The sequence below is a fragment of the Neoarius graeffei genome, chromosome 5 (assembly GCF_027579695.1).
Source record: "Neoarius graeffei isolate fNeoGra1 chromosome 5, fNeoGra1.pri, whole genome shotgun sequence".
NCBI lineage: Eukaryota > Metazoa > Chordata > Actinopteri > Siluriformes > Ariidae > Neoarius > Neoarius graeffei.
The window spans coordinates 39,556,703-39,577,445 of NC_083573.1; the positions used below are offsets into that span (position 1 = coordinate 39,556,703).

Here is a 20,743-nt window from a genome sequence, read left to right on the forward strand (position 1 = left end):
TAAACTGCAGCATTGTTTACCACATTACTGAACAGTAAAGTTGTTGCTAGAATTTCATGCACATTTACATGTCTCTGTTTATCTGTACCACAGACACTCTGTATCTTTGTTATTCTCTTTTATCTTGTTGCACTGAGTGACACTGCAATGTTTGTGACATTGTTCGAGCTATATTTGTTATTACTGACTTTGCCTCCCATGGGTAGTGCTCAGCAGGTCACACCTGACATATTACACATAACCGCTATATTCAGCTCACTGAGGCTTAAGGCTAAAATGCCATAAGTTTTCATCAAGCATTAAATAATTGAACCACATTTCGTCATCGTGAATGGAGGATTTTCCTTCACCTTTTATTCATCAGTTTACTTGTCTCTCAAACCTGAAGGCTTTTTTGAATGAATTTTGAGTGAGGTATTGTATATACTTTCTCTATTTTACATTTTTCTTTCAACACTTTACCATATACTAGTATTTTAGTCCTGGGTATGACTTTAAACTGCAACCAGTGGTGAGTCTCAGGTCCGGGAAGACTTGAGTATTGGGGAAAGTGGAGCTACCCCTTAATCACCATTGCTCCCAGGTCCGCTCTGACCCAGAGTGGTAGCACCTGCCTGGGTTCCAGCTATGGGTTAAATAGTACATCACCAATAAGACGGTGGCAGCAGGGTGCTTTTTGGTGCAATGTGGCAGATGAACCCAACAGGGTCAATAGCACACCACCAGATGGCATGCGGAAGGGTCACTCAAATGGGCAACGGATGGCATCACTCAGTAAGTCAGTTGTCACCGCTGGGCAACTTCCATACCTGTCAGGTCTGTGGCACTTTTGTGCACCACTTGGCAGCAGGCCTGGAAGTCCAGAGAGACAACACGATGGGGGCACAACATCATTTGTCTTACACTACTGTATAAGGCGCTTCATTAGTAGAGGAGAATAGTGTGAGAGAGTTCACAAGGCCAGGCATTCCATGGCGGTTTGGCCAGGCCGTTTGTGCCACTGCTGCCGGCGACTCTGTTGCTCTCGTGTGGGCCTCATGGCCCATCTGCATTTCTGCGCATCCTAATGAAGCAGTCATCATTGCTCGCGATGGACAGCCAACAATACTAGTATTCAAGGGGACTATAACTTTGGATGGTTCTATGTATGTCAAACAACCTTAAGTTATGGCCAACAGTATGTGGACAGTTGACTATCACACCCATAGATGGGTCTTCCCCAAAACTGTTACTGCAATGTCGAAAGCACATAATTGTATTGGACATTCTTGTTTGCTGTAGCTTTAAGGCCCTGTCCACACGGCAACGGATTCAGGTGAATCTGATAAAATTGTTTATCGTTTCGGCCTGGCGTCCACACAGCACCGGCGTTTTGGGTGCCCCACAACGATATTTTTTGAGAACGGGTTCCAGAGTGGAAAAATCTGGCAACGATGCCATTGCGAAGTCGTCTGGATGAGTAGAACGGATTTGTTTACGATGACGTCACAACCACATGACTAGAACAAGCAGCACTCTCGCTGTTTTGTATGAACCACTGCATTGCATTCACTTTTGTATACAGCTTTTCTTTTAAATAAACAAGTAACTGAACCTCATCTCATCTCATCTCATCTCATTCTCTCTAGCCGCTTTATCCTGTTCTACAGGGTCGCAGGCAAGCTGGAGCCTATCCCAGCTGACTACGGGCGAAAGGCGGGGTACACCCTGGACAAGTCGCCAGGTCATCACAGGGCTGACACATAGACACAGACAACCATTCACACTCACATTCACACCTACGGTCAATTTAGAGTCACCAGTTAACCTAACCTGCATGTCTTTGGACTGTGGGGGAAACCAGAGCACCCGGAGGAAACCCACGTGGACACGGGGAGAACATGCAAACTCCACACAGAAAGGCCCTCGCCGGCCACGGGGCTCGAACCCGGACCTTCTTGCTGTGAGGCGACAGTGCTAACCACTACACCACCATGCCGCCCAGTAACTGAACCATTTCTTGAATTTCTTTTTTTATTGGATAAGACTGCTTTTCAAAATGTTCACACAATATAAAAAGTTATATAAATTATAGAAAAATGCTTTTCAAAATGTTCACACACAATAAGAAAATTAAGTTATATAAAACTATGCACACTAATAAAACTAATTTGTACACACAGAAGGCACGATTTCCTCGCGTAGTCGCAGCCATCTTCTTGTTGTGTGCTTGTTCCTGACAGTGTTTCACACCGGGTAGAAGAAGGGGTTTATGCGCATGCGTTTACTTCTTCTATTGTTCTGGTGTCTCCGATGGGACCGTCTTATAGCACCCCTAGAGGTGTGGCATGTGTATTGCATCGTTTTCAGCAAGCGTTGCGTTGCCATATGTACCTGATATTTTACTGATCCGTTGCCCATGTGGACGCGATATTTTTTTTTAATAAACTCTCGTTGCCGTTGTCGTGTGGATGTAGCCTAAGATTTCCCTTCACAGGAATTAAGAGGCCCAAACAGATTCCAGCACAATGACAATGCCCCTGTGTACAAAGTGAGCTCCATGATTTGCCAAGGTTGGAGTGGAAGAACTTAAGTGGCCTGAACAGAGCCCTGACCTCAACCTCACTGAACAACTTTGGGATGATTTGTAATGCCGACTGTGCTTCAGGCATTCTCACCCAGCATCAGTACCTGACCTCACTAATGCTCTTGTGGCTGAATGGGCAGAAATTCCCACAGCAACATTCCAAAATCTAGTGGAAAACCTTCCCATGAGAGTTATAGCAGTTATAGCAGCAACGGGGAGACTAACTTTGGAATGGGATGTTCAATAAGCACATACGGATATGATGATCAGGTATCCATATACTTTTGGCCATACAGTGTGTGTTTTCATTTGTGGTGTAGTACGTATAACATGTACAAAACTGACCATCAGATTATTGTTATGCTCACATACTCTTACAGGCAAGTTTGCTAATCTGGTTAGATTTTGTGCCAGTACACCAGAAAATTTACATCTGAAAGTTTAAATTTTAACTCCAAGTGCAGTGTGCACTACTACAGTAGACTACCTGCTGAACTATATCAACAACATATATAGTTTCAACGGTTTCACCGCCACTGACAAGAAGAAAATTTTTTAATTGCAGTTGAAACTTGATTGTATAGACTTCTTTTTTTTGTCCTATAGCAGTTCAATAACTCATACATCGATTCAGAAATCAAAACTGGGCAAACAGCACACTCCTTTTCTGATTTCTATAAGTGATGGAGTAACACTTAACTGAATTTATAGTTCATTGTCAAGAAAGGTGTCATATGCTCACAGTTTACATCCGGTGATATGATGTCTTGTGTTAGGCCTACCGATGATACCTGTGACACCTGTTCCAATGGTTAATACCATGACAATGTACAGGGTGTTTAAAAAATGTGATATCATTTCACAATCTAATAACTTTGCCAATTCTCGTTCAATTGACCTCAAATTTTAACAGCATATGTAGAAACAGGTCAAAATTTTATGTTTCATGTGTTTTGTTTTTATCTTTATAGGTATAGAAATGCCATTCACTGGAAAAGAAGAGGCGTTTTGTTTAAGTACACTCGAACACAGTCAAACAAGACTGTGCAGCATGTATTTATGAGAGAATTCTCTAAAAATGCACCAACTGCAATGCAGATTTTGGCATGGCACAAAAAGTTAAAAGAGGAAGGCTGTCTGTGTAGGGCAAAAGGATCTGGATGACCACCAGCATCGGAAGAGACAGTCGAGCGGGTTCGCCAATATTGAAAATTTGTGAAATCGTTCATGGAATCCACATACCTTTGAATTTCTCATTCAGATTTTGAGGAATAAATCTTATATTGCTTAACATTAAGCCTGTTCAGTTTCATTTGCCTAGACTATGTAGTTTCTGGGATATTTACATCTCAAATAATATCAATATCAAATTTTTTGAAACACCCTGTACTCTTTGTAACATGTTTCATGACAGATTTTGAGATATAAAACAAACAAAAAAAATGTGATAAGTTAATGTTATATTATATGGAAATGAGTGTTTTACTGGGAAATATGCCACTTGTATTTTTCACATGCGCTACATCCAGGACATGGAGAACCTAAACCGTGACATAAATCTCTGTATGTCACTTGTGAGGAAGATCGACAAATCGCTTTGATAAATTTGGGTACTTTTTGTTTGTGAATGTGTCTATATAGTAAAAAGAAAATCACACATTGGCTTGAAGATATGAAGTTTATCTTCACGTGTTGAAAAACTTGCATTTTTCATATGAAATACATCGCAGATCTGAGTGACATATTTCCTCATAGTTCACTCAGATGACATCACTCCCAGTGTTTTCCTGCTGACTAGATGCACATTGTCAAAATGGTGAACTGGTTCAAAATAAAAATTATTTTGATGAACTTGTGTTGCATTTTTGTGTGTGTGTGTGTGTGTGTGTGTGTCCATATAATATCAAGAGTGAAGACATGCAGTTTATCTTCTTGTGTTGAAAATATTTTCACTCATTCGCTTCACTCACTCATGAAATATACATTCACCACTCGAAGATAAACTTCATATCTTCACGCAACCGTGTAATAGCCTCAATTTATGTCACGGTCACATGAATACTAGTTTCTAATTGTTGGTAATTGTCTTTTATTCTACTGGGCCACCTCAGATTCAGTCAAAAATGTCATCAGAGCTTGTTGTACTTTGTAACCATGTTTAAATATAAACAAGATCACAAACAAATATAAGTGGTAACTGAAAATAAGAACAAAGCCATGTATTGAAACAGAAAACAATCATTTATAAGCTATGTAAAAGCTTAAAATAAAGGTGACTAAAATTGTACCTACTATAACATCTACCTTTGTGATAACATTTTCTCTTAGGGGTTGTTTTACAATCAGGGTACAAAGTTTGTGTCACAGGGTCCAAAATTCAAATTGATTCAAACTGGTTCTTGTACCAGTTTTTAAGTGAAGGACAAGTTAAAGAACAGATTTCAGGTAATTTTTTGACATTATGTGTATGGTAGTTTTGTGTAATCTGCTATAAGATGGGAGAAACAAATGAAGTGATTCTCGGAGAGGACATTTTTTTTTGACACTTCAGAATCCACTACTTCCATAGTGCTTTTAAATATAAGGCTGTAAGCTTTGTGTTAGTTGTCTCTAATATTTATGTCCCAATATCTTGACCACATTTTAGGATGAAAATAATCATTTTAGATATGTTATTTTATATTGAAAAATTAGCTGTCTCGGAGAGGACTTTTTTTGACACAATTACATACTAATTTGATCAAAATAGTCTGAAAACTTACTGGCATTCAACATTAAAACTTAACTATGTTTCCAATGATATGGAACCAAATATTTGTTTTATGGTATAAAGAATGATGTAAGTGCATCCCTTTTGGAGCTACCTGTGGTCAAAAAAGCACTTTTTCTAAATGACACGAGTAATTTTGCTAAATATGACATATATTGCCATACATTCACCAAAAATAATGTTATCACCAATTTTTTTTTTGCCTGGTAAATAGAGCTATCACAGGGCTACATTAAACAACCAAGTTTATTTAGTCAAGCCTTTTGATATTGAAGATAATAAGTGTTAAATGTGATTTTTAGCTTGCGTACCCTGATTGTAAAACAACCCTTAGAAGAAATGGCAATGTGGTAAAATCTGTCTTGACAATGAATATCATGTCAACTATCATTGCAACAGTAACATGCTACAGCTCAACAGCTGGACATAAAGCGTCATTGCACATCCTGACAGTGCAAGACATCTGCCTTACTACATTTTGGTTATATAAGGTTGAAGGAAGATACCGCCAAACAACAGTAATAATCTCCCTACGGAACTCTGTAGCATATTTACAATGGCAGTCCAAATATCCAAGACCACGAGTGAAAATGCTTCTACACTGTCAGAAATAGGGGTACAGGAGGAGTCCATTTCAGTCCCCCAAGGTACAATCTACACTGATGTACCCCCTACGGCTCATTACTGGACTTCAAAGTAACTATGTGTAACTTTTTAGGGTCAAAAAGGTACATATATGTTCCCAATCAGTATATAAAAAGTACAAATAAGTACCTTGGAGGGTACAGTGACAAACCCCTAAAAGTACAGTAATATCCTTTGTTTTCTGACAGTGTATTTTATATTCTTTTGCATATTTCTTCTTTTGCAAAATCTCTGAAATATTTACATGAATTTCAGAGTTTCTTCGTATTTGGTAGTGTGCACTTGAGCTGGCATGGAATCCACAAATATGTGCAAAACCTTATGATCCATTTTACAATAAATCCTTCAGAGTGAACATTACATTACATTACATGGCATTTAGCAGACGTTCTTATCCAGAGCGACATACAATGAGTGAAAAGTCAGGTACACAAAGTGCTGAACTTCTAGACAAGCCAACTGAACAAGTGACAGCACTACCTAGTGTAATATGCTGTTGAAATCCCAATACTCAAACAGCCAAGGAAATGAACCAACCATATAAAGTATAACTAAAGAACTCAAAACAGATGAGACCCAGGTGAGACCATACACAGCCTGGGTTGGTCAAGACCGAAACGTGAACAGATGCTTCAATAGAAGAGATGAGACATGAGGAAAATCTGATCTTTTGTGCAAAGCAGTTAACATGGTCAATATCACAACTATGGTTCATTTGAATAGTGATGAGAAATAAAGCAGCAGAATCTTGAATATTAAATATGTTTACTATTAAATAAATATGTTTTTAAATGTTTCAAAATTGGTGGTGTAGTGGTTAGCAGTGTCATCTCACAGCAAGAAGGTTCTGGGTTCGAGCCCAGCGGCCGACGAGGGCCTTTCTGTGTGGAGTTTGCATGTTCTCTTCGTGTCTGTGTGGGTTTCCTCCGGGTGCTCCGGTTTCCCCCACAGTCCAAAGACATGCAAGCAGGGCCGTAGCCAGCATTTTAAAATCACCGAGGTCCATCACCCAAAGTGCGCGCCAAAAATTTTTCGCCGTAAATGAGGGGGTGAATTACACGTCACACAAGAGATCTATTCCTGAAATTACTTTTAATGGTGTTTGAACTGAATATCATCAGTTTTGAAAAAAAAAATCATGTATGTGGCAAGACTAAAGATCATTTAAGCTTGTTTAATGGTTTGATCTGGCCCAAGCAATGAGGACATAAGATACCCTAACCATGTAGCCTATGTAACTAAGATACATTAACAATCTGGCATCCATTACACGTACACAAAAAAAAATTCTGGGAAAAAAATCAGTATACACCACCATGTTTGAATAAAGAGTAGGGGTAACTTTAAACTTGTTGAACAGTTTGCCTTATCAACTGTGTACATCACAGTATAAATTTTAACAGCTTTATGGAAGTGTGCTGATGGTTACCATACACATGCTCTAGAATGAGCGCTCACAGTGTCTAGAACTGCATTCTTTTGGGGGTCGCACTCGCACACTCTCATAGCCTGCCCTATCTTGTTTTTTTTTCTGTTCTTGCTCTCCCATGCACGCAAGACACAGATGCAGGATGTACCCCGCCTCTCGCCCATAGTCAGCTGGGATAGGCTCCAGCTTGCCCGTGACCCTGGACAGGATAAGTGGCTAGAGATAATGGATGGATGTTTCAAAATTCTAAAACCTTCTGTTTACTTCCAATTTTAAATGAAAGAAAAATCCCAGAGTTACACTGTAGTCTCAGACTTTTGGATCCCACTGTTAATTTGATTTTCCTTTCTTTCTGGATTGTGTTTCCTATGGTCCTTTATTTCAGACCTGTACCCTTATTACGTGAATGACTATATCATAACAAAATGGCCTAATTTATACATAATAACCAAGTTCATGATTACTTCAGCCAATAAAGACCAACCTTTTAATTTAACGTTCCATTATTTTTTTTTCCTTTCTTTTTTGTTATTTAAACTGACTGCAGTATTGATACACACTAATGGAGAGTACACTGATCCAGATCAATATATCGGTACAGCTCTATTACAGCAGTACACAGTCAGCACTAGTACTCAAAGCATACAGTACATGATGCATTTTTCTCAGTTAATTGTTATGGGTTTCTCTGCTGATACTGGTACCTGAGAGCCCTGGGAAACAGGTTTTTTTTTTTTGTTCTCAATGAGTGCATTGTCTAAAACATAATCTTACAATTGTTTAACTTTCTGCAAAATAATGGTTTCATTTCAAACCCAGAAAGAGTAAATCAAATACAACAAGAAGACAGTCATCTATATTTCCTCCCTGATATACCAATATTCAAGATATTATGTGTCACATTTTTCAAGTTCTGCTGCAGGAAACCAACCCTACCTTTTTATACTGACCTCAACAGCCCATGGCATAAACCCACCGGACCTTTGGTCCAGGTGAGCTAAAAATTAAAATTCCTCACATTTCTTAGTGGGCGGCACGGTGGTGTAGTGGTTAGCACTGTCGCCTCACAGCAAGACGGTCCAGGTTCGAGCCCTGTGGCCGGCGAGGGCCTTTCTGTGTGGAGTTTGCATGTTCTCCCCGTGTCCGCGTGGGTTTCCTCTGGGTGCTCCGGTTTCCCCCACAGTCCAAAGACATGCAGGTTAGGTTAACTGGTGACTCTAAATTGACCGTAGGTATGAATGTGAGTGTGAATGGTTGTCTGTGTCTATGTGTCAGCCCTGTGATGACCTGGCGACTTGTCCAGGGTGTACCCCGCCTTTCGCCCGTAGTCAGCTGGGATAGGCTCCAGCTTGCCTGCGACCCTGCAGAACAGGATAAAGCAGCTAGAGATAATGAGATGAGATGAGACATTTCTTAGTATCAAAAGGCACATATACATTACTTAATCAACACATATACCAACTTTCAAGACCATACCACTTATAGTTTTCAAGTTCTGCTCCAGAAACAAAACCTACCCCTAAGACTAACTTGAGAGACTAAGTCTGAAATTATTTCCATGGAAACATGAAAAATTTAAATTTCTCAATTTTTTTAGCATGAAAAGGCACATCTGCATCACCTTGTTAACATGTATACCAAGTTTCAAATCCGTATCATGAATAGTTTTGAATATATGCTCCGGAAACGAACATTGCTCTTAGAAACTCAGTTAAAATCTATTTTTTATGGAAAATTTTGAAAAATACTTTTTTCAAAAATCCAAAATAGCAAAAGGCACGAGTTCATGTTTCTTGATATGTATACAAAGTTTCATGAAGATATCTTCAGTAGTTTTAAAGATATGGCCCAGAAACAAAAACGTGACCGGACGGATGGATGAACAGACGGAACCCGTTTCTATATCCCCCATCAAACTTTGTTTGGGCGGGGGATAATATTTCAAACATCACTGTTTTATATACAATATGCTTACACTTACATTAATGTAACAAATGCTACACCACAGGTGTGGCAGTGCGGGAAAGCCTGCTGGGTGTCACTGTGGCTGATTTCTAGAAAACAACCAGAAATGGAACTGAATAACACCCCCAAACCTCCACCCAAAAAAAAAATTTGACCAAAATTGTGGTTTTATTTTTTTTGCCAATAATATAATTTGAGGGCGGCACGGTGGTAAAGTGGTTAGCGCTGTCGCCTCACAGCAAGAACGTCTGGGTTCAAGCCCCGTGGCCGGCAAGGGCCTTTCTGTGCGGAGTTTGCATGTTCTCCCCGTGTCCACGTGGGTTTCCTCCGGGTGCTCCGGTTTCCCCCACAGTCCAAAGACATGCAGGTTAGGTTAACTGGTGACTCTAAATTGACCGTAGGTGTGAATGCGAGTGTGAATGGTTGTCTGTGTCTATGTGTCAGCCCTGTGATGACCTGGCGACTTGTCCAGGGTGTACCCCGCCTTTCGCCCGTATTCAGCTGGGATAGGCTCCAGCTTGCCTGCGACGCTGTAGAACAGGATAAAGCGGCTAGAGATAATGAGATGAGATGAATATAATTTGACATCTCTACTAAGAGAATATACTTACAAAATGTAAACAAGACAATGGAGAAAAGTGTTTATGTATTTTCCAACCTAATTTTACACCATGGGAAACACAAGTAGTTTGCCTGAAGATGTCTGAAGTTTGCGTTTCTCATGTAATGAATATAATGCTTTGATCCATCCATCCATCTGTCCATTATCTGTAGCCGCTTATCCTGTTCTACAGGGTCGCAGGCATGCTTTGATCATGTGCTAAAAAAAAACATATGTAATTTGTTTGTAATCAGATACCAGCTCTCAAAATGTCTGATGCACCTGTTCCATCACATTGTCAATACTGAGAAGAGCACTGACACAGATTACAACAGAGCAAGTTTTAAATTGTTTAAATGACTTTATAAAAAACATTAAAAATAAGAAATCCAGTCAACAAAACAGAATTGTCTGAATTTATAAGCAATTATATCTCATGTTTAAAATGCCACAAGTGACCAATTCCCATCTCCTACTCACTAGAACCTCTCCCCTATCACACATCATCTACCAACCAGAGAGGGTGAGGCTCGCATGTGCTCCTTCCAAGACGTGTGAAGCCGACCTTGCCAACATTTTTTTTTTCCAAATGCTGCTTGTGCAGTATCACAAACTTGGAAGAAAGCACTATCTTCCCTATTTTGCATGCATGAGCTCACAAATGCCTGTAATTGATTAGTCATGTTGTGAGTCACAGGGGAGAGAATGCCATCCCACCCTCCCTGAGAGCATGGCCAACTTTGGTCTCCTGGCCACTGATGGCCGCGGAATGCTTTTCTGTTGTGCCACTCAGGAAACAAAAACTGCGTAATGCTAAAAATACAGTGTCTTGCAAAAGTATTCAACCCTCTTGGTGTTCATCCTGTTTTGTTGCATTCCAAGATGAAATTAAAATGGATTTTTTTTTTTTTTTTTGGGTGGGTGGGTGGGTGGGTGGGGGTTAGCACCATTTGATTTACACAACATGCCTACAACTTTAAAGGTGCAAATTGTTGATTTGTTGTGACACAAACAATAATTAAGATTAAAAAACAAAAAAATAAACAGAAATCTAGAGTGTGCATAGATATTCACCACCTTTCATATAAAACCCCTGAATAAAAGCTGGCCCAATCAATTCACTTCATAAGTCACATAATTAGTTGATTAAGATCCACCTGTGTACAATCAAAGTGTCACATGATCTGTCACATGATGTCTGTATAAATCAATCTGTTCTGGAAGGACCCGGACTCTGCAACACTACTAAGCAAGCAACATGAGAACCAAGGAGCTGTTAGGTTTTGCTGGGAATCGAGCCCAGGTCACTGGTGTGGTAATCCAGCAAACCCCCACTAGGCCACCAGAGGGATGACTCAAATGCAGACGAGTGGGATGAAAGTAGAGTACAAAAAACAGTTTATTGCCAACGCTCAGAAGATCAGAAAAGTCCCCCCCAAAAAATCCACAAAAGTAAAATCCAAACTTACAGGAGATACAAGGAAAAACAAAACATCCAAAAATTCAAAGTCCAAGAATCCAAAACAAGAAAAGAGGAGGCAAAAATCCCAATGCTCAGAAGATGCAAAATGGCAAATAAACCGTCCAAAAAGTCCCAAGAAAGAAGAGGCAAAAATCCCAACGCTCAGAAGATACAAAATGGCAAATAAACAGTCCAAAAAGTCTCAAGAAAGCAAAATCCCCAAAACACAGGCACACAGGCAAAGGTACACGGAACAGGGGAGACTAGCCATAAACAGAACAAAGACTCAGTAGCTAGAGACCAAACTGAGGAAGTATAAATACCCAAGGTAATTAAGAAACTAGGCGGGGCAGAAAATAAAGAACAGGTGGGGCAAAAGGCACATGAAAACAAAGGAGCACATGGCTGTCAAAAACAAACACAAAACACAGAAACAATAGTGGCCTCTAGCTGTCAAAACAAACATAAGACAAGGGTAAAATAGCGGCCTCTAGAGGCCCAGATAGTCCCAAGTCCTAACAGGACCCCCCCCCCCCCCCCCCCCAAGGAGCGTCTCCTGATGTTCCCAGGGCGATCAGGATGGGCCGCATGGAAGTCCCGACAAAGTTCTTTGTCTAAGATGTCCCGAGCGGGGATCCAACAGCGCTCCACAGGGCCATAGCCCTCCCAGTCCACTAGGTATTGAAGACTGCCGCGGACCCGGCGGGAGTCCAGCAGGCGGCGCACAGTGAACACGGTCTGTCCATGGAGGATGCGGGGAGGCGGGGGATTCCTAGGGGCAGGGGCATAAGAGGACGACAGTACGGGCCGCAACAGGGATATGTGGAATGTGGGGTTGATTCTTAGAAACCGGGGCAACTGGAGCCGGTAGGCGACAGGGTTCACCCTGCGCACAACCTTGAAGGGGCCAACATAGCGAGGGGCAAGCTTGCGGTTCTCCACCTGTAGAGGAAGGTTCTTAGCAGACAGCCAAACCTGCTGCCCAGGGCGGAAAATGTGGGCAGGCCTTCTATGGCGGTTGGCCTCAGTCTGGTTGGCCCTGGAAGTCTGGATGAGAGTCCTCCGAACCTTGTTCCAGGTCTTACGGCACCGTCTCACGTATTGGTTGACCGAGGGCACCCCAGCGTCCTAATCCTGTTCCGGAAACAGAGGTGGCTGGAACCCGAATTGGCACTGGAATGGTGACAACCTGCTGGCCGATGACTGCAGGGTGTTATGGGCGTACTCCGACCATGGCAGCCAGGTGCTCCATGATGTCGGGTTATCCATCACCAGGCCTCGCAGGGTGGTTTCCAAGTCCTGGTTGAGCCTCTCAGTCTGGCCATTGGACTGGGGGTGGAACCCAGAGGAGAGGCTGGCAGTGGCCCCGATAAGCTTGCAGAACCCCCGCCACACTCAGGAGGAGAACTGGGGCCCCCGGTCTGAGACGATGTCCTGTGGGAGCCCGAAGACTCGGAAGACATGGGTGAATATAAGTTTGGCTGTCTCAAGGGCAGAAGGGAGCTTGCATAGCAGTATGAAGTGGCAGGCCTTAGAGAACCTGTCGACTATGACCAAAATGACAGTGTTACCTTGTGACTCTGGAAGGCCCGTGATGAAGTCGACCACCACGTGGGACCAGGGACGCTGGGGAATGGGCAGAGGATGCAGGAGGCCTTGGGGATGCTGCCGTGGGTTCTTGCTTCTGGTGCACACTTCACAGGACAGGACGAATTACCTCAATTCCTTCTCCATGCTTGGCCACCAGAAGCGTCTTTTCAAGAAGTCCAGGGTCCTCCGAGCTCCCGGGTGGGCAGTGAGAGGGGACGAGTGACCCCACTGGAGAACCTTGGCCCGGGCTTGACGTGGGATGTACAAGAGGCCCAGTGGCCCTGTCCTAGGACCGGGGTCCTGGCATTGAGCTTGTCGGACGGCTTCCTCAGCACCCCAGCGGACAGGGGCCACAATCTGGGACACAGGGATAATAGGCCCAACTTCACTCTCCCTGTTGGTGGAAGAGAACTGTCTAGAAAGAGCGTCCGGTTTGGTGTTCTTAGAGCTGGGGCGGTATGGTAGGGTGAAATTGAACCGACTGAAGAACAAGGCCCACCTAGCCTGTCGTGGATTAAGTCTCTTGGCTTGCTGGAGGTACTTCAGGTTCTTGTGGTCCATCCAAACCAGAAATAGATGTTGCGCTCCCTCCAGCCACTGCCTCCACTCCTCAAGGGCCAGTTTCACTGAGAGCAGTTCTCAATCCCCCACATCATACCGGGACTCCGCAGGACTCAGACGGTGGGAGAAGTATGTGCAGGGGTGCAACCTTCCATCCGAGCGTTGAGAGAGGACCATGCCGATGCCACTGTCCGAAGCATCCACCTTGACGATGAAGGGTTGTGAGGTGTCGGGGAGGACCAGAATGGGCGCCATGCAGAAGCGGTGCTTGAGGTCCTTGAATGCCTCCTCCGCCTGAGAAGACCAGGCATAAGACCCACCTGTCTTTTTTGGTGAGGTCTGATATGGGTGCTGCTACAGAACTGAAGTTCCTGATAAACTTGCGGTAGAAGTTAGCAAATCCTAAGAACTGCTGAACTTCTTTCATGGACTTGGGAGTGGGCCAGCCCCGGACGGCCAGGGTCTTGGCTGGATCCATCTGGAGTTGTCCCGTCCGTACAATAAAACCCAGAAAGGAGACCTCGGGGACATGAAACTTACATTTCTGGGCCTTAGCAAACAGATTGTTCTGTAGCAGCCTCTGAAGAACCTGACGGACATGGTGGCGGTGCTCCTGCAAGGTCTTGGAAAATATCAGAATGTCATCGAGGTAGACAAAAGCATATTGGTTGATCATATCCCTCAAGACGTCGTTGATAAGGGCCTGAAAAACTGCTGGTGCATTGGTGAGTCCAAAGGGCATCACTTGGTACTCATAGTGTCCTGACGGGGTGTTAAAGGCAGTCTTCCACTCGTCTCCCTGTCAGATACGGATGAGGTGGTATGCATTCCGTAAATCCAACTTGGTGAAGACTGTGGCGCCTTGGAGCAGGTCGAACGCTGTGGACATCAGCGGAAGGGGATAACGGTTGCGCACAGTGATCTTGTTCAGGCCCCTGTAGTCAATACACGGTCGTAGCCCCCCATCCTTCTTGCCAACAAAGAAGAAGCCGGCACCAGCAGGTGAGGTGGAGGGTCAGATGAATCCAGAGGCCAGGGCATCCTTGATGTATTCCTCCATGGCCTTGCGTTCTGGCTGAGAGAGGGAGAACAGCCTGCCCCAAGGAGGGGTAGCCCCGGGAAGCAAGTCTATGGCACAGTCGTAGGCACGGCGCGGAGGAAGAACGGCAGCCCTACTCTTGCTAAAGACCTCCTTAAGGTCCCAGTACTCTGTGGGAACTTGAGATAACTCGGTGAGATCAGGGGGCTCGGAAGGAGACACAGGAGAACTAGAGAGCAGACAAGAGGCATGGCATGTAGGACCCCATTCCACAACCTGGCTTGTTACCCAGTCTATGAGAGGGTTGTGGCGGGTAAGCCAAGGAAGGCCTAGAATCACTGGGAACTCTGGTGAATGAATCAGGTGCAGGGATATTTCTTCTTTGTGACCTTGAGACTGGAGAAGGACTGGAGAAGTTACTTGGGTGACTCTTCTGTCACCTAGAGCTTGGCCATCCAGAGCAGACACAGACAACGGAACTTCAAGAGGTGCAGTAGGGACATTGATTCTTCGGGCGAAGTGAACATCCATAAAGTTCCCAGCAGCCCCGGAGTCTAACAAGGCTTGGCACGAGTGGACGGACTCACCCCAGGAGATGGAGACAGGGATGTAGACTCCTTGGCCAGGACGTTCGGGAGAGAGGGTAGTCCCTGTCACAACCCGAACCTCGGCTGGACGGGGTGGTCCTTTTGCCCAAGAGCTCGGGAGATGACGCTCGGAAATGGCCAGGCTTGCCACAGTAGATGCAGCACTTGTCCCTCCTTCTGCGCTCCCTCTCAGATGCGGAGAGACGAGTACGGCCAACTTGCATGGGCTCCGGACAGTCACTGGAGAAGGTGGACAGACTCCAGGTTGGGGCAGTGAGGCAAGGGAAGGTCCGGACTTGGCGGCGCTCTCTAATCCTGTTATCAAGACGAATGGCATGCGAGATCAGAGTTTCAAGATCACTTGGGCATCCTATAGAGGCCAAACCATCCTTGATGGGGTCAGACAGACCATGGTGGAAGGCTGAAACCAGGGCAGTCTCATTCCATCTGCTGACTGCTGCGAGCATCCAGAATGAGATGGCGTAGTCTGCGACACTTCCTCCCTGCCGGATGGACGTGAGCTTCCTGGCTGCATCTTTGCTGATGTCTGCCTGATCGAAGACACGCAGCATCTCCTCCGTAAATGTCTTGAAATCGGAGCACTCGGGTCCCTGTCTCTGCCAGATGGCTGTTGCCCAAGCTCGTACCTTATCAGCTAACAAAGTTATTACATATGCGATCTTGCGGCAACCCATAGTGTAGGTGGTAGGCTGGAGCTCAAAGGTGAGTTGGCAGTGGGTGAGGAACTCCCGGCACTCGCCGTGCTTGCCGTCATACCTCTGTGGTGCCGGAAGGAGAGGTTCATGAGGTGAAGGAGGCAGCGGAGCAGGAGCAGATGGAGGATCAGGAGGAGGAGATGGGGGCAGGGGAGTCAGCCGTGCCAGGGCACCCCCAATTTGCTGAAGCAGAGCATCGTGGTGAGCAAGGGCCTCATGTTGGCTTGCAAGTGTTCATCCATGAGTGTCCATGGTAGCTCCAAAGCTAATTAAAGCATCCACAATTTTCTGAAGATTAGCCAGGTAGGCAGCTGAAAAAGCCTCTGCTGAGTCAGTCATGACTGAGTCTTTCTGTTAGGTTTTGCTGGGAATCAAACCCAGGTCGCTGGTGTGGTAATCCAGCAAGCCCCCACTAGGCCACCAGGGGAATGACGCAAGTGCAGAGGAGTGGGATGAAAGTAGAGTACAAAAAAAACAGTTTATTGCCAACACTCAGAAGATCAGAAAAGTCCAAAAAAAATCCACAAAAGTAAAATTCAAACTTACAGGAGATACAAGGAAAAACAAAACATCCAAAAATTCAAAGTCCAAGAATCCAAAACGAGAAAAGAAGAGGCAAAAATCCCAACGCTCAGAAGATACAAAATGGCAAATAAATCATCCAAAAAGTCCCAAGAAAGAAGAGGCAAAAATCCCAACACTCAGAAGATACAAAATGGCAAATAAACAGTCCAAAAAGTCCCAAGAAAGCAAAATCCCAAAAACACAAGCACACAGGCAAAGGTACACAGAACAGGGGAGACTAGCCATAAACAGAACAAAGACTCAGTAGCTAGAGACCAAACTGAGGAAGTATAAATACCCAAGGTAATTAAGAAACTAGGCGGGCAGAAAATAAAGAACAGGTGGGGCAAAAGGCACATGAAAACAAAGGAGCACATGGCTGTCAAAAACAAACACAAAATACAGAAACAATAGCGGCCTCTAGCTGTCAAAACAAACATAACAAGACAAGGGTAAAATAGCGGCCTCTAGAGGCCCAGATAGTCCCAAGTCCTAACAGGAGCCTCCAAACAGGTCAGAGACAAAGTTGTGAAGTTGATCAGGGTTGGGTTATAAAAAATATCCCAAACTTTGAATATCCCAGGGAGCACCATTAAATCCATTATAGCAAAATGGAAAGAATATGTCACCACTACAAACCTGACAAGAGAAGGCCGCCCACCAAAACTCACAGAACAGGCAAGGAGGGCATTAATCAGAGATGCAACAAAGACACCAAAGATAACACTGAAGGAGCTGCAAAGATCTACAGCGGGGATGGGAGTATCTGTCCATAGGACCACTTTAAGCCGTACACTCCACAGAATGGAGCTTTATGGAAGAGTGCCCAGAAAAAAAGTAATTGTTTAAGAAATCACATTTGGAGTTTGCGCAACAGCATATGACAGACTCCCCAAACACATGGAAGAAGATTCTCTGGTCAAATGAGACTAAAATTGATATTTTTGGCCATCATGGGAAATGTCATGTGTGGCGCAAACCCAACACCCTGAGAACATCATTCCTACAGTGAAGCATGGTGGTGGCAGCATCATGCTGTGGGGATATTTTTCATCTGCAGGGACAGGAAAGCTGAATGGCACTAAATACAGGGCAATTCTGGAGGAAAACCTGTTTGAGTCAGCCAGAGGTTTGAGACTGAGATGAAGGTTCACATTCCAGCAGGACAATGACCCTAAACATACTGCTAAAGCTACACTGGAGTGGTTTAAAGGGAAACATTTAAATATCTTGGAACGGCCTCATCAAAGCCCAGACCTCAATCCAATTGAGAATCTGTGGCCTGACTTGAAGATTGCTGTACACCAACGCAACCCATCTAACTTGAAGGAGTTGGAGCAGTTTTGCCTTGAGGAATGGGCAAAAATCCCAGTGGCTAGATGTGCTAAGCTAATAGGGGCATACCCCAAGAGACTTACAGCTGTAACTGCAGCAAAAGGTGGCTCTACAAGTATTGACTTTTTTTTTTTTGGAGGGGGAGATACTTATGCACACTCCAGATTTCTGTTTTTTTTTTTTTCATCTTAATTATCGTTTGTGTCAGAATAAAACAATTTTCACCTTTAAAGTGGTAGGCATGTTGTGTAAATCAAATGGTGGTAACCCCCAAAAAATCCATTTTAATTCCAGCTTGTAATGTGACAAAACAGGAGAAACACCAAGGAGGATGAATACTTTTGCAAGACACTATACATCAAAGATAGTCAAAATGTTGATTTTAAAGAATGACAATGTCCTATAAAAGAGATCAATATTTATCCAAGAGGTTTAATCTGTTATTTGGTGGCAAATTCCTTGCCATTCTTTTGCACCATTGGTGGCAATTTCCTTAGCACCCTGATACTTGTTAAAATCATCCGGACCTTTTTTGCCTTGACAGCACAGAATTACCAGCTAAACCCACTGATCCAGTAACAGCTCGACTCTTCAGTATGAGAACAAGGAAGGCATCTAAAGATACTCTATCAGCAAGTACTGTATTGTAGGTATAGCGCATCTGTTAATACCATCATATGCAGAATTTACCTTTTGTTTTTTTTCATTCAAAAGACAAATAAGAGTCTGAGTCAAAAATCCATTCAGTGTACAGTACTGTGGAAAAGTCTTAGGCACCCTGTTTTTTTTCATACAAACTTTGTTATAGATTTCTATTTTATAAATTCAACATTATCGAGTCAGTACAAAAACATTTTAGAGTTCCAAATGTTCGTTTTCCAGCATAAAATTAAATGTTACAGGGAAAAAAGGTTGTATCTGAGCAGCATATTACATAAGAGACCATTAATCTAATTAAAAAAAAAAAAAACATCATAATGAAGGCTACTGGGTTTTGGTGCAAAATTAAGAAGCAAGTGTGACAGTCAAAGTGTCCAGAAGAACTGTGACTGGTTCTGTAAGATGCTCAGTAAAACCTACAGCTCATTTTCTTATAAAACTGCACTCATTGTACCAGAGACTACTATTTTTTTAAAAGCAAAGTGTCGTCTCACACCAAATATTGCTTTTGTTTCATTTATTATGGCTTACTGCTGTTTATAGTATTTTTTTTAATGTTGAAACATTTCATTTAATTATTTTTAAGCCATTTTTTGGTCTACAGCATTTCTTTACATGTGCCTAAGACTTTTACACAGTACTGTATACTGCATCACATGACCAATTAGCCACAGCTCAAGACCACCCAAAACCACAGCGTTCTCACACAGACCTAAACTGCTCATATAAAAACAGAATCCTTGTTATTTCTTACGTCTTCCCAGCCACTCCCGGGTGTGTAAGAGATGACATCCAGAAAGGGGTTGGCCAGGTAGCCCTCATTATTGAAAGAGTAATCCTTCCCACTCATGGTGATGTTACTGAAATATCTGCAAATAAGAAATGGAGAGAAAAAGAGAGAAGGAAATAAGAAATGGAGAGATAGTAGAGATTTGCATTCACACTGTATTCAGCATTAAAATGGGATTCATGGAGGCTGTAATCTAAAAGGTGATAGTTTCTATAATTGCCTCACATTAATCTTTTTCATACAAATCCAACCTTTTTCAGACCTCTTTCAGCATGAATCTGTGCACTTTACTGAAATGATACTGCATCCCTTGTAACGGTGCTTTATGTACCTGCATTATATGCAATAGCAAATCCAATTCCAGCTTGGAGTCATACATTATCACGTTGCAAGCACATCCATCCATTATCCATAAACACTTATTCTGTGCAGGGTTGCAGGCAAGCTGGAGCCTATCCCAGCTGACTATGGGCAAGAGGCAGGGTACACTCTGGACAAGTTGCCAGATCATTGAAGGGCTGACGCATAGAGCCCAACAACCATTCACACCTATGGTCAATTTAGAGCCACCAATTAACCTAACCTACATGTCTTTGGACTGTGGGGGAAACCAGAGCACCCGGAGGAAACCCACACAGACACGGGGAGAACATGCAAACTCCACACAGAAAGGCCCTCGTTGGCCACTAGATTTGAACCCAGAACCTTCTTGCTGTGAGGCAACAGTGCTAACCACATACACGTACACCATCATGCCGCCACACATAGCAAGCATAGTAAAAAGAAATTGTTGGAATTTACAGCATTTATACTGTTTTATATTTTACAGAATTGTATGTACTGTAAACAATTGAGCATTGGTTTACAATCAAATTAAAATAAAATAAATGAAATAATTAAAATACCACAAAACACAATAGAGGGATATCGAACATCTTAGATAAGAGTGAGAATGGTAAAGATTCTCTTTGTGTCAACATCTGCCAATCAGTGTGTCTTTTTTTTCCTTTTCTGATTATTTTAGGCTGTCAGTCAGCCTGCTGTCGACACTCAAACTACAAATATGGACACTCAGGACTACAATTCCCAAGACTCACAACGCCCTCTGTCTCCTGAATATTAACTACAGCTGACACTCATTTCCTCAATTAGCCCCTCTCCTATATAAATCACTCTCACTCTCCACTCCAACACGAAGTATTGTTCTGAAACCTCCCAGTTCATGCCAAGCCTTGTATTTCTCTATCCGCCTCTCCAGTTTCTGACCTTTGCTACTCTTCCCTCGTTTACGCTCTTTGTCTCATCTCCTTTACATTGTTTTTTGATTGACCAATCCTCGCTTGTTTCCTGACCTCGATTATAGTCTATCGTTTTGGCTTCGTCAACAGTCTGCTTCCCCACTTTCCTCTGTGTTTATATCCGTAACTGCTTGCATTCTGACAGGATACTTCGCCTCCATGGAT

General features: G+C 43.2%; 1 protein-coding gene across 1 annotated transcript in view; it reads right to left on the reverse strand.

Moving 5' to 3' along the window:
- The window catches only part of LOC132885976 (glutamate receptor ionotropic, NMDA 2D), a 167,106-nt gene that overhangs the window by 119,193 nt on the left and 27,170 nt on the right, over positions 1–20,743 (reverse strand). The window contains exon 5 of the mRNA XM_060920508.1: positions 19,245–19,359. Coding sequence (XP_060776491.1) covers positions 19,245–19,359 — 115 coding nt within the window. The remainder of the gene's footprint in view (positions 1–19,244; positions 19,360–20,743) is intronic.